General features: G+C 40.8%; 1 protein-coding gene across 1 annotated transcript; it reads right to left on the bottom strand.

Moving 5' to 3' along the window:
* Positions 1-1,290: 1,290 nt before the first annotated feature.
* On the bottom strand, positions 1,291-18,811 carry ZNF229 (zinc finger protein 229). Its single transcript, XM_008581467.1, has 6 exons — positions 18,776-18,811; positions 18,385-18,473; positions 13,382-13,622; positions 13,123-13,181; positions 5,696-5,822; positions 1,291-3,537 (listed from the first exon to the last, which is right to left on the bottom strand). The coding sequence occupies exons 3-6, from the start codon at positions 13,413-13,415 to the stop codon at positions 1,307-1,309; spliced, it is 2,451 nt and encodes an 816-aa protein (XP_008579689.1). The 5' UTR covers positions 13,416-13,622; positions 18,385-18,473; positions 18,776-18,811; the 3' UTR covers positions 1,291-1,306.
* Positions 18,812-25,865: the final 7,054 nt, after the last annotated feature.

Here is a 25,865-nt window from a genome sequence, read left to right as displayed (position 1 = left end):
TTACGAGGGCTTTGCCCTCATAAATGGATTAATCCATTCATGGATTAGTGGGTTATCATGGGAGTGGGTTAGGTAACAGGAGACTGGTTGTTATAAAAGCCTGTGTGGCTTTCAGGCAGCCTCCAGCCCTGTGATGCCTTCCACCATGTTAATGTACACAAGCCCCTCAACAGAGGATGACCAGACACAGCCCCTTGACCTTGAACTTCCCAGCCTCCAGAACTGTAAGAAATAAACTTGTTTTCTTTATAAATTACCCAGTCTCATGTAGCTGGCTAGTTAGCTCGATAGGTTAGAGCGTGGTGCTGATGATAAATTACCCAGTCTCAGGTATTCTGTTATAGCAATAGAAAACTGACTAAGGCACACTTGATAAATGATACGTTCCTGCAGTTTATCACAACCTATAACAGAAGTAAAGTTTACTTCTATGAAATAAAATACAATCAGAAAAACATGATGCAAATGTGGACATACATTACCCAGACCTGACAAGAGAAAGACTTTCACTTTAACTGTTCCAGGCCTCCTAAAAGTAACTTGCTTTAATAACCGTTATCTTTTCATTTTTAAAAAACTGTCTTTAAAAAGGTACATACAGGGCCGGCCCGGTGGCACACTGCTACAGTGCGCCGCTTGGGAGTGCGGCAGCGCTCCCGCCAAGGGTTCGGATCCCACATACAGACCGGCCGCTCACTGGCTGAGCGAGATGCGGGCGCAACACCGAGGGTTGCGATCCCATTGCCGGTCCCGGTCCGGTGCGGGCGCGACACTGAGGGTTGCGATCCGTTGCCGGTCACGAAAAAAGACAAAAAGGAAAAATAAAATAATAAAATAATAAAATAAAATAAAAAGGTACATACAGTATTAGTTTTAGTAAGGTGATAACCCTTTCCTACATTTGTCCCATTGGTAGGTATGGCCCCTCCACAAAGAATCTACATCCATAATTTGCACCTTGGATACATTCTCACTACTTGCAGCATTTGCAAAAGCTCCCTCCCAGACAGACTCTGATGAAAGTGACAATTTTTACTGAAGCCACTGTTGCACGCTTGCTTTAAGGACTATTCTGCCATGCAACAGACTCTTGAAGACCGAAGTTTATAACTGAAGTGCTTACCCTATTTATCACACTCCCAGGTCTTCCCTTCCTGTGCAGACTAAATGATAACCATAAATACACTAGACTCTCCTGAAACCCTTTCTATATATCACTTTCATGAGGTTTTTTCCCGTGTTGGCTTTCAGATGAATAAAAGTTCTGAGTTCCAGGTGGAATCTTCACTCACATCTACTTGTAAGGTTACTTGCCTAAATGCACTCTCTGGTGGTTCCGCAGACCTGAGCTGTAACTGAAGCCTTTCCCACACACCCCACACTTATAGGGCTTCTCGCCAGTGTGGACTCTTTGATGGACATGAAGACAGGAGCTGCGACCAAAGCCCTTCCCACACTCCTCACATTTATAGGGCTTCTCACCAGTATGGACCCTCTGATGACCTTGAAGATGTGAGCTCTGACTATAGCCCTTCCCACACACATCACATCTATATGGTTTTTCGCCAGTGTGCACTCTCTTATGACTCAGAAGACCTGAGCCATATCTGAAGCCCTTTCCACATTCATAACACGTGTAGGGTTTCTCGCCTGTGTGCAACCTCTGGTGGGTACGAAGATTGGAGCCATAACTGAATCCCTTGCCACACTGATCACACTTATAGGGTTTCTTTCCCGTATGCACTCGCTGATGTTTGTGAAGGCTTGAGGTGCACCTGAAGCCCTTTCCACACTCTTTGCATTTGTAAGGTTTCTCTCCTGTGTGGACTCTCTGGTGAGTGAGAAGCCCTGAGCTGTAACTGAAGCCTTTGCCACACTCAGCACATTTATAGGGTTTCTCACCCGTGTGGACCCTCTGGTGGATGAGGAGGTCAGAACTGTAAATAAAGCCCTTCCCACACACATCACATATGTAAGGCCTCTCTCCCGTGTGGACCCTCTGGTGACTGTGAAGGTCTGAATTCCTCCGGAAGCCCTTACCACACTCGCTGCATTTGTAGGGTTTCTCTCCCGTGTGGACCCTCTGATGGACGTGGAGGTCTGAGCTCCGGCCAAAGCCCTTCCCACACTCACATTTGTAAGGTTTCTCTCCTGTGTGCATTCTCTGGTGCATGAGAAGCCCTGAGCTGTACATGAAACTCTTACTACACACATCGCATTTGTAGAGCCGCTGCCCCGTGTGAACCCTCTGATGAGCCTGAAGATGTGAATTGTGACTGAAACCTTTACCACAATTGTCACACTGGTAGGGTCTCTCGCCTGTGTGTGTTTTCTGATGACTGCTGAGGTGGGAGCTACAACTGAACCCCTTTCCACACTCAACACAGCTATAGGGCTTTTCTCCTGCGTGGACATGCTGATGCTTGTGCAGAGCAGACTTGGCACAGAATCCTTTGCCACACTCACTGCAAGTGTAGGGCTTCTCCCCAGTGTGCAACCTCTGATGGACTTGAAGCACTGAGCTATAACTGAAGCCCTTCCCACACTCACTGCATTTATATGGTTTCTCTCCAGTGTGGACCCTCTGGTGCACAAGCAGGTTTGAGCTTCGACCAAAGGCCTTCCCACACTCCTCACATTTATAGGGTTTCTTTCCCGTGTGCACACCTTGATGAATAAGAAGAACCGACTTATACCTGAACCCCTTCCCGCAGACATCACATCTGTAGGGCATCTCTCCCACAGGGACTCTGGGACAGTTGTCAATGTATGTGTTAAACCTGACAACCCGACCATGCTCAAGACTTTTAAAGAATTTCTCTCCTATGGGAATTCTTTGATGTCTGTCAAGACAGGCACACTGCCTCCGGCCCTTACCAAACTCATGATACTTATCGGGTTTCTCTTTCAAGGGCACTCTTGGATGAGTGGGAAGGTTTAGATCGTTCCTGAAGCCATTTCTAAATTCGCTGCTTTTAGAGCCATTTTCTACAGAATTAGGGTGATGAATTATAGACTTCTTAATGTAGTCTTTTCTACATGTATTGCAATTACATAGTTTGTCTCTTTCAGGTAATCTGTGGTCATCATGACAATGTGATATCCAGTGGAAGCTGAAATCATCCCCATCACATGTACATACTGCATCTTCTGCACCGAGTTCTGTATACCTCTCTTGCATATTCCATGGCTCATCTACAAAGGCCTTTGTCCAAGATTCTCGAATGGAAACCGCTCTTACAACTTTCCAGCCTGGAAACTCTTGATTTTCTAAATTGATGGGCCCATCCCCTGGTAGACTGTCCACCAAATTCTTGATCTGAGAACCCTGAGTAGGTGCTCCTTCCCACACCGGACAGGGAGCAGCACCTTCTGAGAACTGGACATCTTTCCCTTGCAGATATACTCTGGGGTCTTGACTCCCTACTACCTCACCAGCCACCTGTTCCCAGATTTTCCAGTAGGAGAGTTCTTTGTGTGAAAGGAATCTTAATTCTTTTTCTTGAACATACTCCATATCCTTTCCATTCTTGTCTCCTATGGGGTTAAAGACAATTCAGAGATGAGAACAAGATTGGCTCAGGGATATCAGATTTTCAGACTTGGACTAATAACAGCCTAGAGAAATAGTCAGCTTTACATTTCATAACTGTCAGGGCACTTATTTTTAATGTCTGAAAACAAGAAGTGGCACCTGTTAACAAGCTTTAAAGCTAAATGCCAACATGATCCTATTCGTAACAAACTATGTCTCATCATAGAGTTGTCAAATAAAAGAATAATTTCTAAACAGATTTTTACAGAGAAAATTCACTTCCTCACTGCATGATGCTGCTGTGGCAAATAATAACAACATCTAAACAGTATTATAACACTTCCTATGTGTCAATGATGTACACATGTCAACTTATTTAATCTTCAAAATTATACTGAAGTTGAAACCATTATCCTCATTTTACAGATGAGGAAACCAGCGCAGTGAGAGCGTGACCTAGTACATTATTCCACCATACTCTGAGTAAGTGACGAAGCCGGGATTTGAATGCAGGAAGTCTGGTTTTAAAGCCCACACTTGACACTCTCACTATATTGCCTCCCAGGAGAAACTCTAATTCTGGGTAGGTGTGAGCTGAACTTGGGGAGGGAACAAAGCACCAAACTCTCCAAAGTGCACCAGCTATGTCTGTGTCTTCTGTGAGCAGATTATATTATATTACCAGACAATACTGTTCAGGCACAAAGATGTAAAAATATTCAACATATGCCTATCACTGGAGCCATCAAACTATCATGCTTATCATACAGTCCTAGATCACTGTAAAAATTTGTCCATGTTTTCTGATTTTTTTTACTGGCTATTTTTATATTTTAGGGCTCAGGTAACAAGAATCTGCTTATAACCAGGGACTTGCAGGATACTGGAGTAAAGTGAGAAATTCTTCAGAGGACTCTCAGTAACCTTGAACAGTCTCTCTCTGCCACTGCATTGCCTTACACTGCCTGTTTCTATCAGAGGGAGGAGAGTCCAGAGAGCCCTCACTCACTCTGGGTACATCATTCTCTGCAAAGCATGAAGAAAGCATGAGAAGGTAGAACTGAAAAGTAGAAATGAGGTTGCAGAGCAGTCACCTGCAATGGTACCAGCAGTACGCATAGGCAAGACTAAGGATGTGGAGTGGGGCCTCTTGTGGGGCAAGCTCGCCCACTCACTACCTAGCCAGGCTCTCATCTCCAAGGACTCTGGGCCCCACGGTCCTACCTGGATATGCATCTCTTAGAGTTTCTTCATCTATCACCCAAGTCTCTGTGTCTTGTTCTGAAGGGGATGTCTTGTATGCTTTGAAAGGTTGTTGCCCTGGAAATACAAGAAGATGCAAAGCTTAGGCTTGGTTTTTTTTGTTTTGTTTTGTTTTGTTTTTTTCCTTTTTGTCTTTTTTACTGACCGGTAACGGGATCGCAACCTTCGGTGTCGTGCCCGTACCGGGGACCGGCAACGGGATCGCAACCCTCAGTGTTGCGCCCGCACCGCGGTCAGCCAGTGAGCGGGAACTGTTCTCCACATGGGATCCGAACCCTCGGCGGGAGCACCACTGCACTCCCAAGCGGCGCACTCTCCAGTGCGCCACCGGGCCGACCCAGCTTAGGCTTGTTTTGAGATGCAAAAAATATTCTGAAAATGGAGTCCTAATCAGGCTTTTGGAGGACAGACAAAAGATTCAGGACCAGTCAAAGGAAACTGCTTTATAACAGTGCAATGGACTGAATGTTTCTGCTCCCCTAAAATCCATATGTTGAAATCCTAAACCTCAATATTATGGGTCTTGGGAAGGTAATTAGGTTATGAGGGAGTACCCTTATAGAAGGGACCCCAGAGAGCTCTCTCACCCTTTTCTGCCATGTGAGGATACAATGAAAAGTTTGCCGTTTGCAACCCAGAAGAAGACGCTCACCACAACTAAACCATGCTGGCACTCTAATAATAGACTTCAGCTTTCAGAACTGTGAGAAATAAATTTCTTTGTTTATAAGCCACCCAGTCTATAGTAGTTTGTTATGGTTGTTCGAAATAACACAAACAATTCTATTTTTTAAAAAAGTATTTAACCTATGTACAAAAACCAAAAACATCTTCTCTCCAGGGAACAAGAACACTCCAGTAAATTCAGTTTCCATTACCCAGAAAGATTCCTCTCACCCACAGAGACCAGGTTCCTGAAGTTCTCCAGCATCACATCTCGGTATAGCTTCCTCTGGGCAGAGTCCAGCAGCCCCAGCTCCTCCTCAGTGAAGATCACAGCCACATCCTTGAAGGTCAATGGCTCCTAAAACGTAAAGTATCATTAACATAAAAACCCACTAGATGAAAAATAAATTTGGTATTACTAAGAGAAGTAGACAAGAAAACAGGAAGTTGTTCAGTTTGGTGAATCAAATCAAGCACATTAATGTTCGGTGCCAATAATTTCAATTCTAGCCAACTATCTTCCACAGATCTCCAAAGAGACAAGCGAGGAACACATCACATCCTTTGCTCACTGTGAGCACCTCTAAGGGTAATCTCCCAGAACTGAGTCACAAGGTGCACACATTTGACAATTTGATTCTAACTTATAGATTGCCAACTTTTCCTCCAAAAGACTGTGACAACTTACAGTTCCACCAATGCCTAATTTTAGAGTGCCCATGTCTACACACAGCCCAAAATCATTTTCTCAGCCAGAATGACTGTTCTTCACCAATCATCTGTTCACCTCTCCACCAGCAACTGAGAAAATCCTGCTCTTTGCTGTCACTGTCCGCCACCACACTCCCTCACTTTTTATGGGATTCCATGTCAACAATTGACAGAAAGCAACTACAGCATGCAACACAAAATGATGTTTCAGCCAACGATAGACCACATACATAATGGGCCTATACCATATAGACTAGGTGTGTAGTAGGCTATACCATCTAGGTTTGTGTAAGTATACTCTATGATGTTCACAAAATGACGAAACTGCCTAACAATGCATCTCTCAGAACATATCTCCATTGTTATGTGAAGCATGACTGTAATGTGTTTATGCAACCACCTCCTCAACCACGAGACCTCTAAAGTGGAGTTTCAAACCATGCTGTATCATCCTTAGTTATGAATATGGCCTAACTATTTTAAGCTGATTGCTCCAGTTCAATGAGAAAAAAATGACAGTCATGTATTCTGAAATATACTGATCAACTATATTCCTATAATATAATAACTGTCCTCACTTGGACAGTGACATGCTTTCTTGAGGGGGAGACAATTGTATATGAATATATAGAAAAATACTCCACCAGGGCCGGCCCGGTGGCGCACTGCTACAGTGCGCCGCTTGGGAGCACGGCGGCGCTCCCGCCGAGGGTTCAGATCCCACATACAGACCGGCGCTCACTGGCTGAGCGAGGTGCGGGAGCAACACCGAGGGTTGCGATCCCGTTGCCAGTCCCGGTCCGGTACGGGCGTGACACTGAGGGTTGCAATCCGTTGCCGGTCACGAAAAAAGAGACAAAAAGGGAAAAAAAAAAAAAAAAAGAAAAAGAAAAATACTCCACCAAAAAAGATAAGCAAATTCAGTAAAGTTGCAGGATACAAAAATCAACATATAAAAATCAGTAGCATTTCTATACTCCAATGATGAACTAGCTGAAAAAAAAATCAAGAAAGCAATTCCATTTACAATAGCTATCAAAAAAAACTAAAAAAACAAAAAACCCTAGGAATTTAACCAAGGAGATGAAAGATCTCTACAATGAAAACTACAAAACACTGATAAAATAAATTAAAGAGGACATACAAAAAATAAAAAGACACTCCACATCCATGGACTGAAAAAACTAACATTGTCAAATGACCCTACTACCCAAGGTGATCCACAGATCCAATGCAATCCCTTTCAAAATACCTATCACATTCTTCACAGAAATAGAAAAAAATAAAGTAAAATTCATATGGAACCAGAAAAGACCCCAAATAGTGAAAGCAATACTGAGCAAAAGAACAAAGCTAGGGCACTATACTATCTCTCTTCAAAATACACTACAAAGCTATAATAATCAAAATAGCATGGTACTGGCATAAAAACAGACATGCAGATCAATGGAACAAAACAAAGAACCCAGAAATAAATCTGTGGATCTACAGCCAACTGATTTTTTTTTTTTCCTTTTTTTTAAAATTTTTATTTTGTCAATATACAATGTATATGATTATTATGGCCCATCACCGACACCTCCCGCCCTCCTCCCTCTCTCCCATCCCCCCCAAGAATGGCCTTTCCGTTTGCTTGTTGTAACAACTTCAAAAAAAAAAGTATGGTTGTTATATCTTCTTCCCCACCCCCCACCCCCAGTTTTTTTTGTGTGTGTTTGTGGGTAAATTAATTTGTTTATTTTTTTAGCTCCCACCAATAAGTGAGAACATGTGGTATTTCTTTTTCTCTGCCTGACTCGTTTCACTCAATATTATTCTCTCAAGGTCCATCCATGTTGTTGCAAATGGCAGTATTTCATTCGTTTTTATAGCTGAGTAGTATTCCATTGTGTAGATATACCACATTTTCCATATCCACTCATCCAATGATGGACATTTGGGTTGATTCCAGCTCTTGGCTATTGTGAAGAGTGCTGCAATGAACATTGGGAAACAAGTATACCTTCGACTTGATGATTTCCATTCCTTTGGATATATTCCCAGCAGTAGGATAGCTGGGTCGTATGGTAGATCTATCTTCAGCTGTTTGAGGAACCTCCAAACCATTTTCCATAGGGGTTGCACCATTATGCATTCCCACCAACAATGTAAGAGAGTTCCTTTTTCTCCGCAACCACGCCAGGATTTATCTTTCGGTGTCTTTTGGATTTTGGCCATCCTAACTGGGGTGAGATGGTATCTCAGTGTGGTTTTGATTTGCATTTCCCGGATGCTGAGTGATGTTGAGCATTTACAGCCAACTGATTTTTGACAAAGGTCCCAAGAACATACATTAGGGAATGATAGCCTCTTTGATAAATGGTGACAGGAACATTGGATATCCATATGCAGAAGAGAGAAACCAGATTCCTCTATCTCTCAGCATATACCAAAATCAACTCAAAATGGATTAAAGACTTAAATGTAAGACCTAAAACTATAAAACTAACAGAAGAAAACATAGGAGAAACACTCCAAGACAATGGTCTCAGCAAAAATTTTATGAAGAAGAATTCTAAAGCACAGGCAATAAAAGCAAAAATAGACATATGGGACTACATCAAACTAAAAAGCTTTTACAAAGCAAAAGAAACAATCAACAAAGTGAAGAGGCAACCAGCAGAAAAGGAGAAAATATTCACAAATTATTCATCTGACAACAGATTAATATCCGGAATATACAACAAACTCAAACAATTCAACAGCAAAAAACCAAATAATCTGATTAAAAAATGGGCAAAGGAACTGAATAGACATTTGTCAAAAGAAGAAAAAAAAGGGGACAACAGGTATATGAAAAAATGCTTAACATCACTAATCAACAGAAAAATGCAAATCAAAACCACAATGAGATGTCATCTCACCCCCATTAGAATGGATATTATCAAAAAGACAAAAAATAACAAATTCTGGGGAGGATGCAGAGAAAAGAGAACTCATACACTGTTGGTAGGAATGTAAATTAGTACAACCATTATGGAAAACAGTATGGAGGTTCCTCAAAACACTAAACATGGAACTACCATATGATCCAGCAATCCCACTGCTGAGTATTTATCCAAAGGAAAGAAAATTAGCATACTGAAGAGATATCTGCACCCTTGTGTTTACTGCAGCACTGTTCTCAATAGCCAAGATATGGAATCAACCTAGCTTCCCATGGGCAGATGAATGGTAAAGAAAATGTGGCATATATACACAATGGAATACTACTTAGCCATGAAAAAGAATTAAATCCTGTCATTTGTGGCAACATAAATGAGCCTGGAAGGTATTATGTTAAGAGAAGTAACTCAGGCACAGGAAGATAAATACCACATATTTTTAATCATGTGTGTGAGCTAAAAAAAAAAAGTTGAACTTTTAGAAGCTGACAGTAGAATTGTGGTTACTAGAGGCTGGGAAGGGGATGAGATAAAGGGAGGATGGGAAAAGGTTGGCTGATGGGCACAAATTTGCAGCTAGACAGGAAAAATAAGTTCTAGTGGTGTACAGTAGTGATAGGCATCTATAATTAATTTATTGTACGTTCTTAAATGGCTAGAAGAGAGATCAAATGTTCTCATCACAAAGAAATGATAATGTTTTGTGATGATGAACATACTAAATACTCTGATTTGATCATCACACATTGTACACATGTATTGAAATATAACTATGTTCCCCATAAATATGTATAATCAATATGTGTCAATTAAAAAATAAATTCCTTTACAGAGGGAAAAAACGAAATTAAATATTTTTAATATAAATATTAAAATGCCATTTAGGTGTCTTTTTGATTAAGCTTAAGATGGGTAAGGTTTTTTGAAACTATATATAAAATCAGATTTTCCAAAAAGAGAACAAATCATTTAATTATACAAAAATTTTAGATTTCGTTATGGTCAGGTCACCATTCAGAAAGTAAAGACTAAGAAAAAATAATTTTAAGGCTTTTGATAAGCAAGTTAACAACCCTACTATCGGAAGAGACTAAATATGTGACAAGAAATGAATTAATGACAAAATGGGCAAAAGCATTTCATAAGCAATTTACAAATGAGAAAATACAAATACAGCCAATAAACATATGGAAAGGTGCTTATCATGTCCCCACACAGGGACATGCAAAATAAAATGGGAAATCTTTGCCACACACCCTCCTCCATTGGATCAGCAAAAATGTTTACTACTGATACCTCCTTGGAACTGAAGGTCTGGGGAACTTGCTATGATTTCATCTCAAATATTCTAACAATAATATATTAAAAGTTTAAACAAGAAGTACATCTCTTTTGGTCCAGCAATATTTAGAAATTTATATTATATAATTTAAAGATTAAAGAATAACATATGAGGACATATGTGTTTGTACTGTTTGTAGTGCTAAAAGTGGCAATAACTGTAACGAAATATTATACAGTAGTAAAATATGTACTATGTGTAAAATATACATGTTTCCATTCTTTTTTTAAAAGGGGGTGATTTGAATACATATTTTCACAAGACAAAGATATTGATGAATACATACTTTTTTTGTTAATATTGGGCATATTAGGGAGGATAGAGTTGGAAGGGGAAACCTAATTTTTTTGCTACAGACCTTGATATGGTCTGACTTGTATCAAGTCTTTATTTTGAAAATTATAATATATGTAAACTAACATTATTAACATGGCCAAGTTACACAGGCTTAACACTATGAGTTAGTAAGGTAGACAATCCAAAAACATCTCCATGGTAATCCTATATAAAAGGTGCGGTAAGCAAGAAGAGTCTCTTGGTCGTGAACCACAACGCTTCTGGAGAAGTTAGGATCATCATCTTAACACACAGTACTCAAAAGCTACATTCACTAGATTTTTTTGCAGGGGGATGGGAAAAACTTGCTAGAAAAAAATTAATCAGAATTCTTAGAAGTGCAAAAGAAATCACTGCTATGATTGAAAAAAAAAGAGAGAGAGAGATGAGCTAAACAGCAGAATGAACACTGATGAAGAACAGTCCAGTCAACTGGAAAACAGAGCAGGTGCCGGGGACACAATGGAAAATTGCAAACAAAAAATAAAAGGTTAAAGAATGGGAAGATAGGTCCAGAAGTTAAACCACTTATCCATTAGGAGTTCCAGGAGAACCAAGTGCATAAAATAATTAATATCCAAGTGAAAAGAGAACTAATTAATACCATAAGGAAACAGAGCAAGGGAAATAAAGTGTGACCCACAAAACTGACATCCAGCCAATCAAAAAAACAACAACCACCTGGAAAAAAAGAACAGAATAAACTTATCTCACCAGAAGATAGAGAAGACATGAAAAAGACCAGCACAAGATTTAATAGCAGCAGAAAATAAAGTCACTTAACACAGATTCCTGAAAGTATGAACAAAGAATGTTAAGCCCAGGCAATTTGCCATTGGAGCATAAAGGCAACAGACATCCATAAGCATGGAAAAACTCATGATTAAGCATTCATAAATATTTGGAAAAAATACAGTTTTCACTTAGGATGAAATTAAGGCAACCAACAGAAAATAAAAATAAAAAGAACAGTGGTAAAGGACAGGTGGTGAGCAATGACTTACATATGTACTCAGAACTGAGACAACTACGCAACTGTAGGAACTGATGGTGACGAATCAGACGGGAATAATGATAATAAAAACAATACACTATCAGGAGATGGTGGAAAGTAAAAAAAAATGCTAATTTCTTCAGCTCTTATAGAAGAAAGTCAATCAATAATATTTAAAATTAAAGCATATAGTAAAAAAAAGTGACTAAACCTTCAAAATTCTTTGTCTTTTCACAAGAGAAAACTTTAGAAAATAATCTTTGATGTGGTAAAAAAAAACATGTACTTAAAAGTCTACGATTACTTTGATTTCTTATTTTTCCAATTTGAAAGAAAATTAAGTTAATGTGTATGCATGTATTCACTGAGAGAGAGCTTATTTCCACGTCCTAATATTTTCATCCTTTACTCACTTAATAGCAGCTTAGGATCTAGAGAACAGAATAAAAGAAAATACGATTCATCGATTCAATGGATGAACATGGAACCCACCCCACCTTTTTTTTTTTGCTGTTATAAACAATGCTGCAATGATCATTCCTTGAAGACTTGTTCTGACTTAGAATAAATTCCTGGAGTGGGGAATACTGGATGAGAGGTGGGCAGAACTTCCAGAGAGGCTGAAATGCCCCTGCAATTGTGTGGATGTACCCATTTCTCCATACTCTGGCTAACAACAAACACTGATCTTTCAACTCTTTGGCCATCTGCTAGAAAAAGTCATATCTTGCCTCAATTTGCATCACTCTGATTAATAGAGGCTGATCATCTTTTCATATGATTACTGGTCATTTGTTTTTCTCCTTTACTCTCTTCCTGAACAAGAGTGCTTAGGTCTTTATTTATACCCCTCTTTTTAAAATAAGGGTATTAAAATTTTGTTGTAGATGAAATTTTGTTCCCCCAATATGCTGTCTTTTAACTGTTCATGGTGTAATTCTTGGTAGGGTGTATTACATGGAGAATATTACATCCATAAATTAATATAAAAAATGTCCTACAGAGGAGAAAAACCAAAAAAAAGGAAGATTCATTATCTGAAGAGTCACTTCTCTGCATAGTTTGGGTTCAGGCCCCTACATAAAATTATTAATGACAGGCAACACATACAGCCAAAAGGCAAATTATGGAGTCATACTGACCTGGGATCAAATCTAGGATTCACCACTCACTTCTTCATCTCTTAAACAGGATCATACCACCTCTCCTACACAGCTATTTTGTGGATAAATGCACTGAGAAATGTAACGTATTCACTTAATACATTTTTTTCTTGTACCAAGGGAAGAAGATACGTGTACTCTCTGATACCTGAGGTGGTATTTCTGAAGAGAAAAGAAAATCAACCCACCTGAAAGTTGGTGTTATCCTCCCTGTCTTGGGAAAGGGCTGAGGCTTGAGAATGAAGAGCTGTGGGAGGAGAAGCAGCCATGAGGGGGAGGTGGTGCCTGCCTCAAGCTCTCAGACCATCTAACCTGGACCTCGGGAAGGTGTGCAGCTTTACGGGCTGGTTTCTTCTCACCTCAGGCAATTCCTCATTCACTCAACTTTTTCTCTCTCCACAGCCAGCTTAGATTCTCCCTCACCCCACTCCCTTCAATAACTCTTACCTCTTCCTCCATGCCTTGAGGTCAAAGTCTCCATGGACTCTTCTAGATTTTCTGAAAGCAGCAGCAATTTTATTTACTCTCTAATCTTCTTAAGCTGGAGAAGCAGGAGATCCAGGCCTCCTTCTTCATGCTTGAGACTCTCCAGGCTCTGCCAAAGACTGCCAGACGGATACCCAAGATCAGAAGTACCTGCCTCCACCTTCACTCTCCAGAGCCTGTCTGCTTCCCATGCTCTGGGGACCTGTGGGCTCAAGAGAGAACTTTACTTTTTCTGAGAACTTTCTTCTGGGCCCCAAAACTCAGGGTCTCTACTTACAATACACATGCTGTGGATACTATTCATTTAGTAGTTTTCAGGATATTTACTAAGGAGCTCTTATGCAGAGTCCCTGCTCTGAAGGGACTCACAGTCCAGAGAGCCAAGAATGTTGGAGATGGCTGAGGATAGTCACAGAAGTGTCTGTGGGGAGCGTCCAGCAGCTAAAATCTCACAGTGAGACAAAGCCCCTTTCAGAAGGGTAGGGAGACCCCACAAACTTACAGATCCTATGCCCCATGAAGAAAAACCTGACGTGTAAAAGCTTTATTATGCGATGCTGTGGGGCTTACAAAAAATAAAATAAAATAAATCCCCATCCCCAGGGATCCTAAAAATCATGAGGTAGGTTAGCAACTATCTTCTGTGATTTCAGAGTTTTCAACCTATTTTGTGCTATGGCCCCCTCCAGTAGCCTGATGATACTAATGGACCCCTAGTTGGAATAAAATGCATGGGATTCTTTTAAAAAGCTAATTATATTGAAATACAATCTTCAAAATTATTAAAACTCCCATATGTGCTTCTTTATTAACACGTTAAATATGAATAAATTTAACCACTAAAATTTCAAAAGAGTAATGAACATAAACTATAGTTTGAAATATCTACACCAACTAGAACATGAAATAAAATATGCATTATTTATATGGCTAACAAAGTCACAGGTACTCTTAATACTATTGTGGTTTATTGCCTACATTCACAATTAAAGGAAATGCTAATTATCAGTTAGACCAGTGTAAATTTCTTTCCCACTCAAGTTCATAAACCATTGAATTACGCCCATGGACTCCAGTTCAAGAACTTGTTTTCTAAATGAAGCTTCTCCTGCTGCCACCAGATTGATTTAATTGCTCTGGGATCCAGCAACACTTTAAGTTGCTAGTTCCACCTTTCACATAGCCTTCCCGGTTCAGATGTCTAAATCATCCAGGGAATTGAGACGTCTTCTGCTATTTACTTTCTTCATCTTGCATGTGTCTGGCATGTTGGACATACTTACACGATTCCATCAACAACAGGTTGTGATGCACAAACAGAACTCTTGGAATCAGCTCAGGGCTAGTCAGTAGGTGGTGCAAAGACACCAAGCACCAGCTCCCTCCCTTCCCCTCCTTGCCTGACCTGTTTTCTGTCAAGATCCAAGCCTCAAGGGCAAGTTCAGACAAACAGATACACACACATGGGTTGTCCACTCTAAGATACTCTCTGGATTTTACTGCTTCAGCTCAAATCCTCACCTTTCCTCTAACCGTCTATACCAGACCTTTGCACAGCCCACTCTGACAACCACCTTTCCATCTTGCATCGTTCACCCACTGCTCTGCACTGGGGATTGCTCTCTGAAGCAAGTGTGAAATACTGGGCAACACGCTATCCTCCTACACAGAGGACAAAGGGTAAAAGCAAAGGCCAGATCTGTAACAAGGAGTCCACACCAATGCAATTTAAACTCAAATCTTCAGGATCCTCAGGATCATGCTTTGCAAACTTTATCACCATGAGATATTACAAAAACAGATTGCTAGGGGCCGGCCTGTGACTCACTCGGGAGAGTGCGGTGCTGATAACACCAAGGCCATGAGTTCAGATCCCTATATAGCGATGGCCGGTTGGTTCATTTGGGAGACCGTGGTGCTGACAACACCAAGTTAAGGATTAAGATCCCCTTATCAGTCATCTTTTTAAAACAACAACAACAACAACAAAAACAGATTGCTGGACCCCAGCTCTAAAGACTCTGATTCAGTAGCTCTGTAGTACAGTCTAAGAATCTGCATTTCTAACAAGTTTCTGGGTGATGCTGACACAGCAGGTCCAGAGACCACACTTTAAGGAACGCTTGCTAAGTTACCCTAGCTGCTTCCGACTGGCTGATGTTCAGTGTTTCCAGAGGCTTCTAGTTTGTACAAATTTATGATTCTTCCTCAGATCCCTGGCCTCTACAAGTCAGAACTGCCTCCAGATTCAGTCCACGAAGTTCTTCTCCCTCATACCCATTCACTTCCTCGGTGAACACATCTAGCCTCACGGCTTCAAAGAGCATCCCTACACTGCTGATTCAATGCCAACTGGACCTCTCCACTTGCATGTCTAAAAGGCACCTCAGACTTAACATGTTCAAAACCAAATTCCAGATCTGCCTGTAGAGGCATTTCTCTCCCTTCGAAAGAGCACACCAAATATTTCAGGTTGATCTTTGATTTCCCTCCTTCTCATACTCCATCTCCAATTTATCAGCAAATACCTTCAAATTAGAATCAGAATCTGGCCAATTCTTATAACCACTGTCCAAACCACCATCACCTTTGGCCTGAATTACTGCAACAGCCTTCAAACTGGTGTCTGTTTCTACTCCTGTCCCTCTACAGTACTTTTCCTAGACAGCAGCCAGAGTTATCTTTTTAAAATATAAAACATGGCACTCCTCCTGCCAAAATCTTCATTTCACTCAAAACCTTTCACCAAAATCCTTTCAATAGCCAAGACCCTACACTATCTGGCCTCCCAATACCTGATTTCCTATTTATCCTTCCTCTTTCTCATTCTGCTCAGCCCTTCAGGCCTCCTTACTGTACTTTAAATAGACCAGGCATGCATCCACCTTAGGACCTTCATTACTGTTCCCTTTGCCTACAACTCTCTTTCCTCAGATGTCCCCAGGCCCCTCCCCTCCTTCAGATGCCTACTCAAGCACCACCCTCTTAGTGAAATCCATCTCTGATTATTCTACTTAAAACTGAGGGTCCTCCCTCAGCACTCCCAAAGCCTCTTCTCTGCTCCACCTTTCTCTGAAAATTATCATCTGACCTACTGTTTATTCTTCTTGCTTACTATCTTCCTGTACCTATTAGAATGTGAGCTCTAGAGGGCTGGAATTTCTGCTCTGAGCACACAGTAGGTGATCAATAAATATTTAAATGGAAGAATGGTACTAACCTGAATTCATCTCCTGATACCTGGGTCCTAGGTCCTTCTGATATCAGCTTTAGGGCAGAATAGTTTGTTCTCCAGTTCATTTGTTTAGTAAATTATGAGCTAAGGGCTATGCTGGATATGTTGGGATACAACAGTGAACAGGGCAGACAAGGACTCTGCTCACGAGGCTAACACTCTAGTTGGAAAGACAGCACACATATACTGAAATTCTACTGTGTGTCAGGTGCTTACAGTATAAAGAAAGATACAGCCCTTGATTCTGTGCAGGGAGAGCAAGGATAAAAGAAATAATTGGGTGGATAAAGCAGTGGGATAAAGAGGTAATGGGGATAAGAGATATTGCAAAGGTAAAAAAATATGAAAAGGAGAAATCAAATGCAAGTCTGGGGTTGAAGTTTGAGGAAAATAGGTAAATTATGAAGCTATTAATCAAGATAGCAAAAGGAGAAGCAAAGTTCCAGAAGCTGCAATTCTCGTCTCTCAATATTGGAGTTGTCCAAAGGCTTGAGTTCAAATTCTGGCTCACACTTTGTAGTTGTATTAACGCTGGAAGAGTGACGAAAACTTCTTAATGAATCTGTTCTTCTGCTAAATAAAGATAATTCTTACCTGCAGAGTTGAAAGAATTGTCTTTCTCCCTTTCACACACACATGCCTATTTGAATAAAGCTCATAGCCCAGTACTTGGCACACAGCAAATCCTCAGTAAACTATTATCATTGCTGTTATTCATCCAACCCAGCACTAACCTAGGAATATAGAAATTCATTCATTTAACAAATATACGTTCAGTGTGCAACTATATCTTGGACCCTATAAGAACACTGGGAACAGAGCAGTAAATAAGATGGACAAGGTACTGGTTTTTATGCTGCATGCAATCTAGTGAGTAAACAAGTCTACAAATAAGGTGACCTGTGATCACAAAAAGGACTATGAAGAAAATAAAGCAAACACCATAGATTCTTGTTTACCAACCACAGCATAAGTTCTATCAGACAGAACATACGTGTGGGAAGTGCAACATTAAATTAGGTTGTCAGGGACAATCTCTAAGACCTGCATGAAAATAAATCAGCTGGGCAAAGATCTGGGATGAGAAGAGTATGGAAGGAAGTGCAAGTGCAAAGGTCCTGATTTCTGGTCATAACACCTCCTGGCCAGGTCACACCTGTTAAGTTTCTCTATCTTTTTAAGCCTCAGCTTTCTCATCTGTGACATGGGGCTAATAATACCTCACTTACAAAGTTGCTCAGCAAATTAAAGAGAAAGTCATTCAAACATTTACTGATGGGCTACTATATACCAGACACTTTTCTAGGCACCAGGGATGAAAGCAGTAAAAGCACTCAGCATAAAACCCGGCATATACATAAGTACTCAGTTCATACATATCATCACAGTTACCATAACTATTTCTTCCGTAGCACAGCCCTGAAATGGTATGAGCCTGAGCGATTTACTGACCAAATGAACCACTACTAGGAGCCAGGGAGAGAATACAGTAGAGATACTGGGAGATTCCTCAACCCTTAGAAGAATTCCATTCCTGGGGGAAGGCAGCTGTGGCTAAGGGGCCTGAGGCCTGGATGGGCATTTGTGGAAACCACGGGAGGAAGAATGAGGTCAGAAAAGCTGACTTCCGTTTGAGGAGAGAGCTGGGATTGCCGTGTGTGTGTGTGTGTGTGTGTGTGTGTGTGTGTGTGTGTGTGTGTGTGTGTGTGGAAACCAAAGTTCTACTCACCTGGAGCTCTAATGACAAGAGATCAGGGGTTGTTCCTTCCTCTTCTCTTCAATTCTGTCTGGGAAAGGAACAGTCCCCAGAAGGCTAGGCTGTGAAAGAAAAATGAGCCACGACATAACGTGATTTAATCACAATCCCATCACACTGCAGGGAAAATCTCAGCACCAGCTGGATGTCATCGCCCCGTTCCTTTTATCTACCTTTACTATTTCCTTCAGGAGTGCGGGAAAGGGACCCCCCCCCCCTTCCTACAGGGCTCAGAGAGAAAGGCCCGTGCCACTGCTGCTGTCCAAGGCAGCCTGTCTCAAAGCCTGCACTCACTGCAGCTTTCAGGAGACAACGAGTGCCAAGACACAATCTCAAGATTTGAATTCAGGTCTGTAACTCTCACCTGCTGCGTGATTAAAATTCGACCTGTGTGTGCCTCAGACGCTACAAAAAAAAAAAAAAAAAAAAAAATTAGAGCCAGCAAGAGTACAGCAAAATCTCTCTTACGACCTGTACAGTGCCTAATAAATTTCAAAGGAATATAGACGGAACACGAGGAGTCAACTTCTACAGCTCTTTATAAAATGACTCCACGGACAAAAAAAAAACTCTGAAATTAGTACAGAAGTGGGTAGGCGGATACCCTGAAGAACTCGAGATATCATCAATCCCAAACTGAGAGATGAACTCAAAGCTGGAGCTGCCGGCCTCAAACTGCTCTTTCCAAGCCGGGGGTGCCGGGAGCTGCCTGCCCGGGTCCCGCGCCGCCACCCAACCCAGAATCTCGGTGCATCCGCCTCCTCAAACCTTTCAGCAGCCGAGCTTGTCGAAACCCCCTGGCTCCGGTCCTCCGCCACATGCTATCCCTTTCCTCGGGTCATAGAGAGCCGACCCTCGCTCCTGCTGCCGGAACGAAGACCCCAAGAAGACCTAAGTCTCTAACGTACCTCACCATTGCCTAAGAAAAAGCCGCACTGGTGGGCTGGCCGGAAGCGGAAGTGGGCGACAGGGGGGGGGGGAAAGGACTACATTTCCCAGAACCCTCTGCAGCTCGCCGTCTTACTTAGTGTCCTGATTATGATGTAAGTGACCATTCGCCTCCGGTTTTGCCCACTGCAAGGCACAGGGAAGTGGATACACGTGACGTTTCTGAGTTTAGCTTTGGGGAACGTAAAACCTTTCTTTTCTTTCCTTAAAAAAAAGCTTAGGGGCCGGCCCCGTGGCTCACTCGGGAGAGTGCGGCGCTGGGAGCGCCCCGGGTTCGGATCCCATATAGGGATGGCCGGTGCGCTCACTGGCTGAGCGCGGTGCGGGCGACATCAAGCCAAGGGTTGCGATCCCCTTACTGGTCACACACACACACACACACAAAGTCTAGGATATCTGGGAGTATTCTAAAACAAACAAATCCATAATCCCATCACCAGGATTATAAAAGTATTATTGATGTTTTGGTGTAAATTATATTTAAGTTTTTATTTCAAAAGTAGTCCGTGTTCAATGTAAAGGAAAGAAAGAGAAAATTAAATCCCCAAAACGAAATTAAAGCCCATGTAATCCTAGCACCGAGAAACAAGCATCATTAATATCTTGGCTTACTTATTTCCTGATTTGTGAGTGAATATGCATTTTTTAATATTCCCCCTCCCCATAATATTTTGAAACCATTTTTTCCTCACACTTCATATATCGTTGATACCTTTTCACGTCACTAGATAATGAAGTCGTTTTAAATAGTTGCTTAGGATTCTTTAGTTTTTTTAATTTTTTTTCTGAAGTGCATTTCTTCTTTTTTAAACCTGAATTTTCTAAAATGGTCATCATGTACCTTGTATCATTTGATGACAAGAAAAAAGTAGGCATTTTTTAAAAGCCTCTACCAAAATATCTACTTCAAACAATTATTTTAATTAATAAATTCTATAGGTAAATTTCAGAAATGGTGCAAACTATTCTTAAGAAATAAACCATATTCCTCTAAAAATATTTGTAATCAGTTATTTTCCCCAGGAGATTAATTTATAATGCACACCAGTTATTTTTGCACAGATACTAGGTTGCAACTTCAAACTTCCAAAGTCTGAAACTGAAGTCGTCATCTTCTTGTCCATATGTTCCTCTTCCAGAATTCCTTACATCTCAAAATTGCAGTGTAGCCCTCTCAATTTCCTAGTCAAAATCACAGGCATCTTTCATGTCTTCTTTAGTTCCACATAAAAATTATCTCCTGCCTCCCCAATTCATCCATCATGCAATACTAGTATTATTTTTATAAAAATGTCCATCAAAACCCACGAATAACTGCGTTGCCTAAGGATAAGATTCACACCCCAGTTGAGTATCCAAAGCTTTCCCTTGTCTGGCCCAGTTTCTCTCTCCAGTGTGCCCTACACAAGATGACTTTTCTTTCGTCCACATTGTGTACATCACTATGTCTAAACCTTCGTTCCATACCTCAAACTTAGAATCTTTCTTGTAACTCATTCCTTCATCCTGAATGTCTGTGGCTGTTAAAATCCTATTTTTTCCTTCACGTCTTTAATCAGTTCCTTGAAACTTTTCCTGTTTTATTTTATCCCCATTGGAATCCATCCGTCTCTTTTGTGCTCTCCCAGAACTGTGCTATGCCTCCTTTATAGCCCTTTTTATAATCTCCCTTGTGTCACCTGAGTGATGCCTACGTCCATTTTCTTCTATAGACCAAAATATCCTTTAGGATGGGGACTATGCTTTTGTATCACCCAAAACACACTAAGTGCAGATCTTTGCACAATAAGTGGCTGTTAAACGGAATTGATTTAAATTACCTGAGAAGTCATTTGAAAGTGCTAGGAAAATACCATTAATGGAGTCTGTGTAAGATGCTTTGAATTGAATGTGAAGACAAATACGTTAATGCTAACATGCCCTCAAGGAAACACCACCAGCTCAGCAGTGAAGGTTATCAAACATCAGCTTCCCTGCATGACACTTGAGATTAGAATGCCCAATTCTGTACATTCAGAGCAGGTTCACTTTTCTAATTTGAACTGAGATCAGAAGACTGTATCATGAGGGCCGGCCCGGTGGCGCACTGCTATAGTGCGCCGCTTGGGAGGCGTGGTGGCGCTCCCGCCGAGGGTTCGGATCCCACATACAGACCGGTTCCCGCTCACTGGCTGAGCGAGGCGCGGGGGCAACACCGAGGGTTGCGATCCCGTTGCCGGTCCTAGTCCGGTACGGGGGCGACACTGAGGGTTGTGATCCGTTGCCAGACACGGAAAAAGACAAAAAGGAAAAAAAAAAAAAAAGAAGACTGTATCATGAGATTAATGTAAGAAAAAGTAAAATAGACAAACAATTTGAGAATTGATCTGACATCATTTGATATGTAAGAACATGTTTGTGTAAGTACAATGAAATGATGGTGAAGGAAGCAGAGGAAATGACGTGATGCCCTTCTCTTCACCCAAACTAACATACGACCGATGACCAAGATTTTCCTTTTGTTGAAAATCAAATAATCTTCCTCTAAATGTGATTATTTGATTATCATTATATAGGGAAACACATAAAATGTGGTTTGACATCTCTTCAAGAAGTCTTAAGTTTTAGATACGTTACTACCTTGTCCTCCAGTGAAGTTATACCTCCAATCTCATTGTATCAAAACTAGGAATAATAATTTTCTTTGATTTTTCCAAATTTGATAGACTGACCATGCTCTCTCATTACTGACTGCATTTCTCTGCTCATGGAAATGTTAGATAGATGTGGATATATCAGTGGTGAGTAAATTGCCTATTTATATCCTTCGCCCATTTTCATTATTTATTTATTTGTAAGTTCTCTCTGTATACTAATGGAATTGACTCTGTTGTGTAAGATGAATTTTCCCCAGTTTGGACTTTTAAAAAGTAAACAAGTATTTAAAAACTTTATCTGATCAAATTTATCTTTTAATTTTAAATTCCGTATTTTCCTGTATGATTATAAATATTTCCTTACCTTAATACCCATTAAGTGCACATCTATATTCACTTCTAGTTCTTCAACTGTTCCTTTTAATCCCAGTGTAATTTATTTCAGTGTATGGTGTGAAGGAGAGCTGGTTTAAACCAAATCATTTTCAATTTTCTCAACAATGTTTGCTGAAAAATTCATTCTTTCCCTACTGATTTAACTACCGTCTTAATCACTTACTACATTATTCTATATGATTAGATATTTTCTGGGATACAATTCTGTTCCAATGATACAGATGTCTTTTTTTGTCCCATGATAAAAGATTTCAATTAGAGTGATAAGACATTTCTTTATCTCTCCCTCCTTACTGTTATTCTAAAACATCATCCTAGAAATTCTAGCACTCTCTTTTCCAGAAAAACAATTGAATTGTTTTGATAAATTCTCATAAATTGTCAATGGTTTTCATCGCTTAGAAAAATAACCCAATCACAGAATTAAAGCCTCAGGCATTTGGTCACAAACCCACCCTTCTTTGCTTGAATACAAACAGTCTTAATTTTCAGCCCATGTCCTACCATTTCTACAATTCTGTCTTTGCTGCTTTTGTTCTTCCCTCTGAAATGTCCATCCTGTCCTTCACTTTTGAGATATTACCCAATATTTAAGACCCAATTTGAATATCACTTCCTCCACGAAAACTTTATGAGTTCTCCATCTTAATTAAATTAACATGTCAGCCTCTGATTCGGGGAGAGTTTCATGTGATTGTGGTTAATGTCATATATCATTCTTAGAACTTTCTCATTTCCCGGGAAATCAGTAAATTGAAGTTTCTTTACCTGCAGTACTGAGGACCAATTTCTATAAGATGTGAGCAGATAAATCTGTTCCAGGCCCAAGATAAAGTCTCAGCCCTCATCCCCCTTCATACAGCCTCAGAACACTACGTGGAATCCCTGTGCCAACTGAATTTGAAAATGCTGTAATTTTTTCACTCCCTACCAGTTTGCCGTTGTTAAAGGCACATAGTATTATCCAGTGCAAGTTAGTGAAGGAACCCATCTCTATGTATAAGGCAAAAGAGGCGCTAGTAATTAAAGAATATTAAGTGACTTGAGAGAAACCAGTAGATGGTTACAACTGATGTAGAACCATGGAAGAAAGATGCCAGTAAGTAACAACAAAATTTTACTGAGAACTGTCAAGGATTTGCAATGGGAACAAAAAGGAAGGAGGGAGGAAGGAAGAGAGGAAAGAAGGGAGGAAGGAAGGGAAGGAGGGAGGGATGGAGGGAGGGAGAAAGGGTGACAGGGAGAGGAGGTGCCAGTTTCCCAGAGTCTGGGTCTTCGGCCACTCCTCTGAGTTTCAAACCACTCAGAGTTACTGTTGCATGTTGCATCTATTTTCCAGAAAACACAGGAAGATTGAGACTGTAGAGGCAAGTTTGGTCAATTACAGTGGTTGAGCATGCACATTAAAAAAGAGTTTGTGGGCCGGCCTGTGGCTCACTCGGGAGAGTGCGGTGCTGATAACACCAAGGCCACGGGTTCGGATCCCATATAGGGATGGCCGGTTAGCTCACCGTGGTGCTGACACCAAGTCAAGGGGAAAAAAAAAAAAAGTTTGTACTTGAAATGACCTTCCACTGGAGGTGCTAGGGAGCATCGAGCATATTTTAAGTATACTTGGTGCATATGCTGGAATTTGACCACTGTTCGGGTGCCAAAAGGAACAAACAGAGCATGTGCAAGGCTAGTGATACATAAGAATTACAAAACTAGAAACCACCCCTTTAGTTAAACGTTCGTAGATAGCATGAATATGTATGGATAACCAACTATAAAAGATGGAATCCTGAACAAAACAGGGCTGCTGCTCAAGCCAGCCCACACTTTGCCTGTGAAATGTGTATTCCTTATTCCTTATATTAAACCTGCTTTCACTTTCTACTCTGACTCTGCTCTTGAATTCTTTCCTGTGGCAGAGTCGAGAACCTAGCAGAATACAGGGTTGAGGTCGGCTATCCAACCTCCCCAGACTCTCTCCAGTAACAGTGTTGCAAGGTAACGTGAGTTGCTCTCTAAAGCAGACCCCTCCTCAAGTAACCACATTTCCTGCCCCTACACCCAGGTATGATAGATCCTTACTCAAGAAGCTTCTTTACCTAGATTTAAATCGCAACCACTGACCCATTTAAACTAAACATGGGTTTTTTTGTGTGGAAAATTCTATGTTCTGCTATAACCTGCATATTTCAGCTTCTGTAAACCAGCTCGCTTGCTCTTGCAGAGCATCCTGTATGCTAAACAGGGTGTGGTTTATGGCCTATGAGAACCTTTCCCTAATGAGGCTGGGGGCTGCACTCTATCCAGACTGCCTGGGGAGATAGCTGTGGGCTGGCAGGAGAAATAAACCTTCCACGACCCCCAAGTATTTTTGTGTGGTGTCCGCCTTATTGGGAACTGCGCCTCACAACAACGGAAGGAAGGAAGGAAAGAAGGAAGGGTGAGAGAGAGAAGAAAAAAATTCATGGTATTAAAAGCAAAAATTTAATTGGTTCTCAAATTTAAACATTTGAAATAAAAGCCGAAAGGGGGAAAATAATAAAGACCAGAGAGGAAATCAATGAATTGGAAAACAGAAAAACAGAAAAATCCTATGAAATGAAACACTGGTGATTAAGGATTGGGAAAGCTGATAAAACTGCAGTTAGAATAATCAGGAGGAAAGAGAGATGATTTCATTATAGATTCTGTAGATACTTAAAAGGGCAACATAGGAATATTATGAAAACATTTATGGTAATACACTTGAAAATATAAATAAAATATACATATTCTAGAAAGACACAAACTAACAAGAAGAAACTGACAATCTCAATAGCCCTATAACTAGTAAATAATTTGGTTTTGTAGTTTAAAAACATTCCCATGGTAAAAAAAAACAAAAACCAACAACAGCAGCAACAACAAAATGCCCAGCTGATTTCATAGGGGAATTGTACCAAACAATTAAAGAATAAATAACATCAATTCTACACAAATTCTTTCAGAATATGGAAAAAATGGGAAGGCATCCCAACTTGTCTATGATACTAAAACCTGACAGATATTACAAGAAAACTACAGACCAATATCCGTCATGAGCATAAATGTAAAATATTAACAACATTTTGGCAAATCAAATCCAATAATATATTTGAAAAGAACACTTCATCATGGCCAAGGTGAATTTATCCCAGAAATGCAAGGTGGTTTGATGTTCAAAAATCATTCAGTGCAGACTAAAAAACAAATATATTCATCTTAATAGATGCAGAAAAAGCATTTGATGTAATCCAATTTTTATTTTCAATAAAAACACTTATTAAACTAGGATAGGCCCAGCGCTGAGGTCAGGCCGTCTGCCGGCCTCCGACCGCGGTCTCAGAGCGAAACCCGACCTCCTTGCACTTGAAGGAGGCGGCGGCGGCGGCGCTCTGCTGGGGGAAGCCGGCGGCCGAGGCTCAGCCCCGGCGGCAGCGCGCGCCCCGCTGCCGGCCCATT

This window comes from Galeopterus variegatus, unplaced genomic scaffold (assembly GCF_000696425.1).
Source record: "Galeopterus variegatus unplaced genomic scaffold, G_variegatus-3.0.2 Scaffold2360, whole genome shotgun sequence".
NCBI lineage: Eukaryota > Metazoa > Chordata > Mammalia > Dermoptera > Cynocephalidae > Galeopterus > Galeopterus variegatus.
This window is presented reverse-complemented; position numbering and strand designations above follow the sequence as displayed.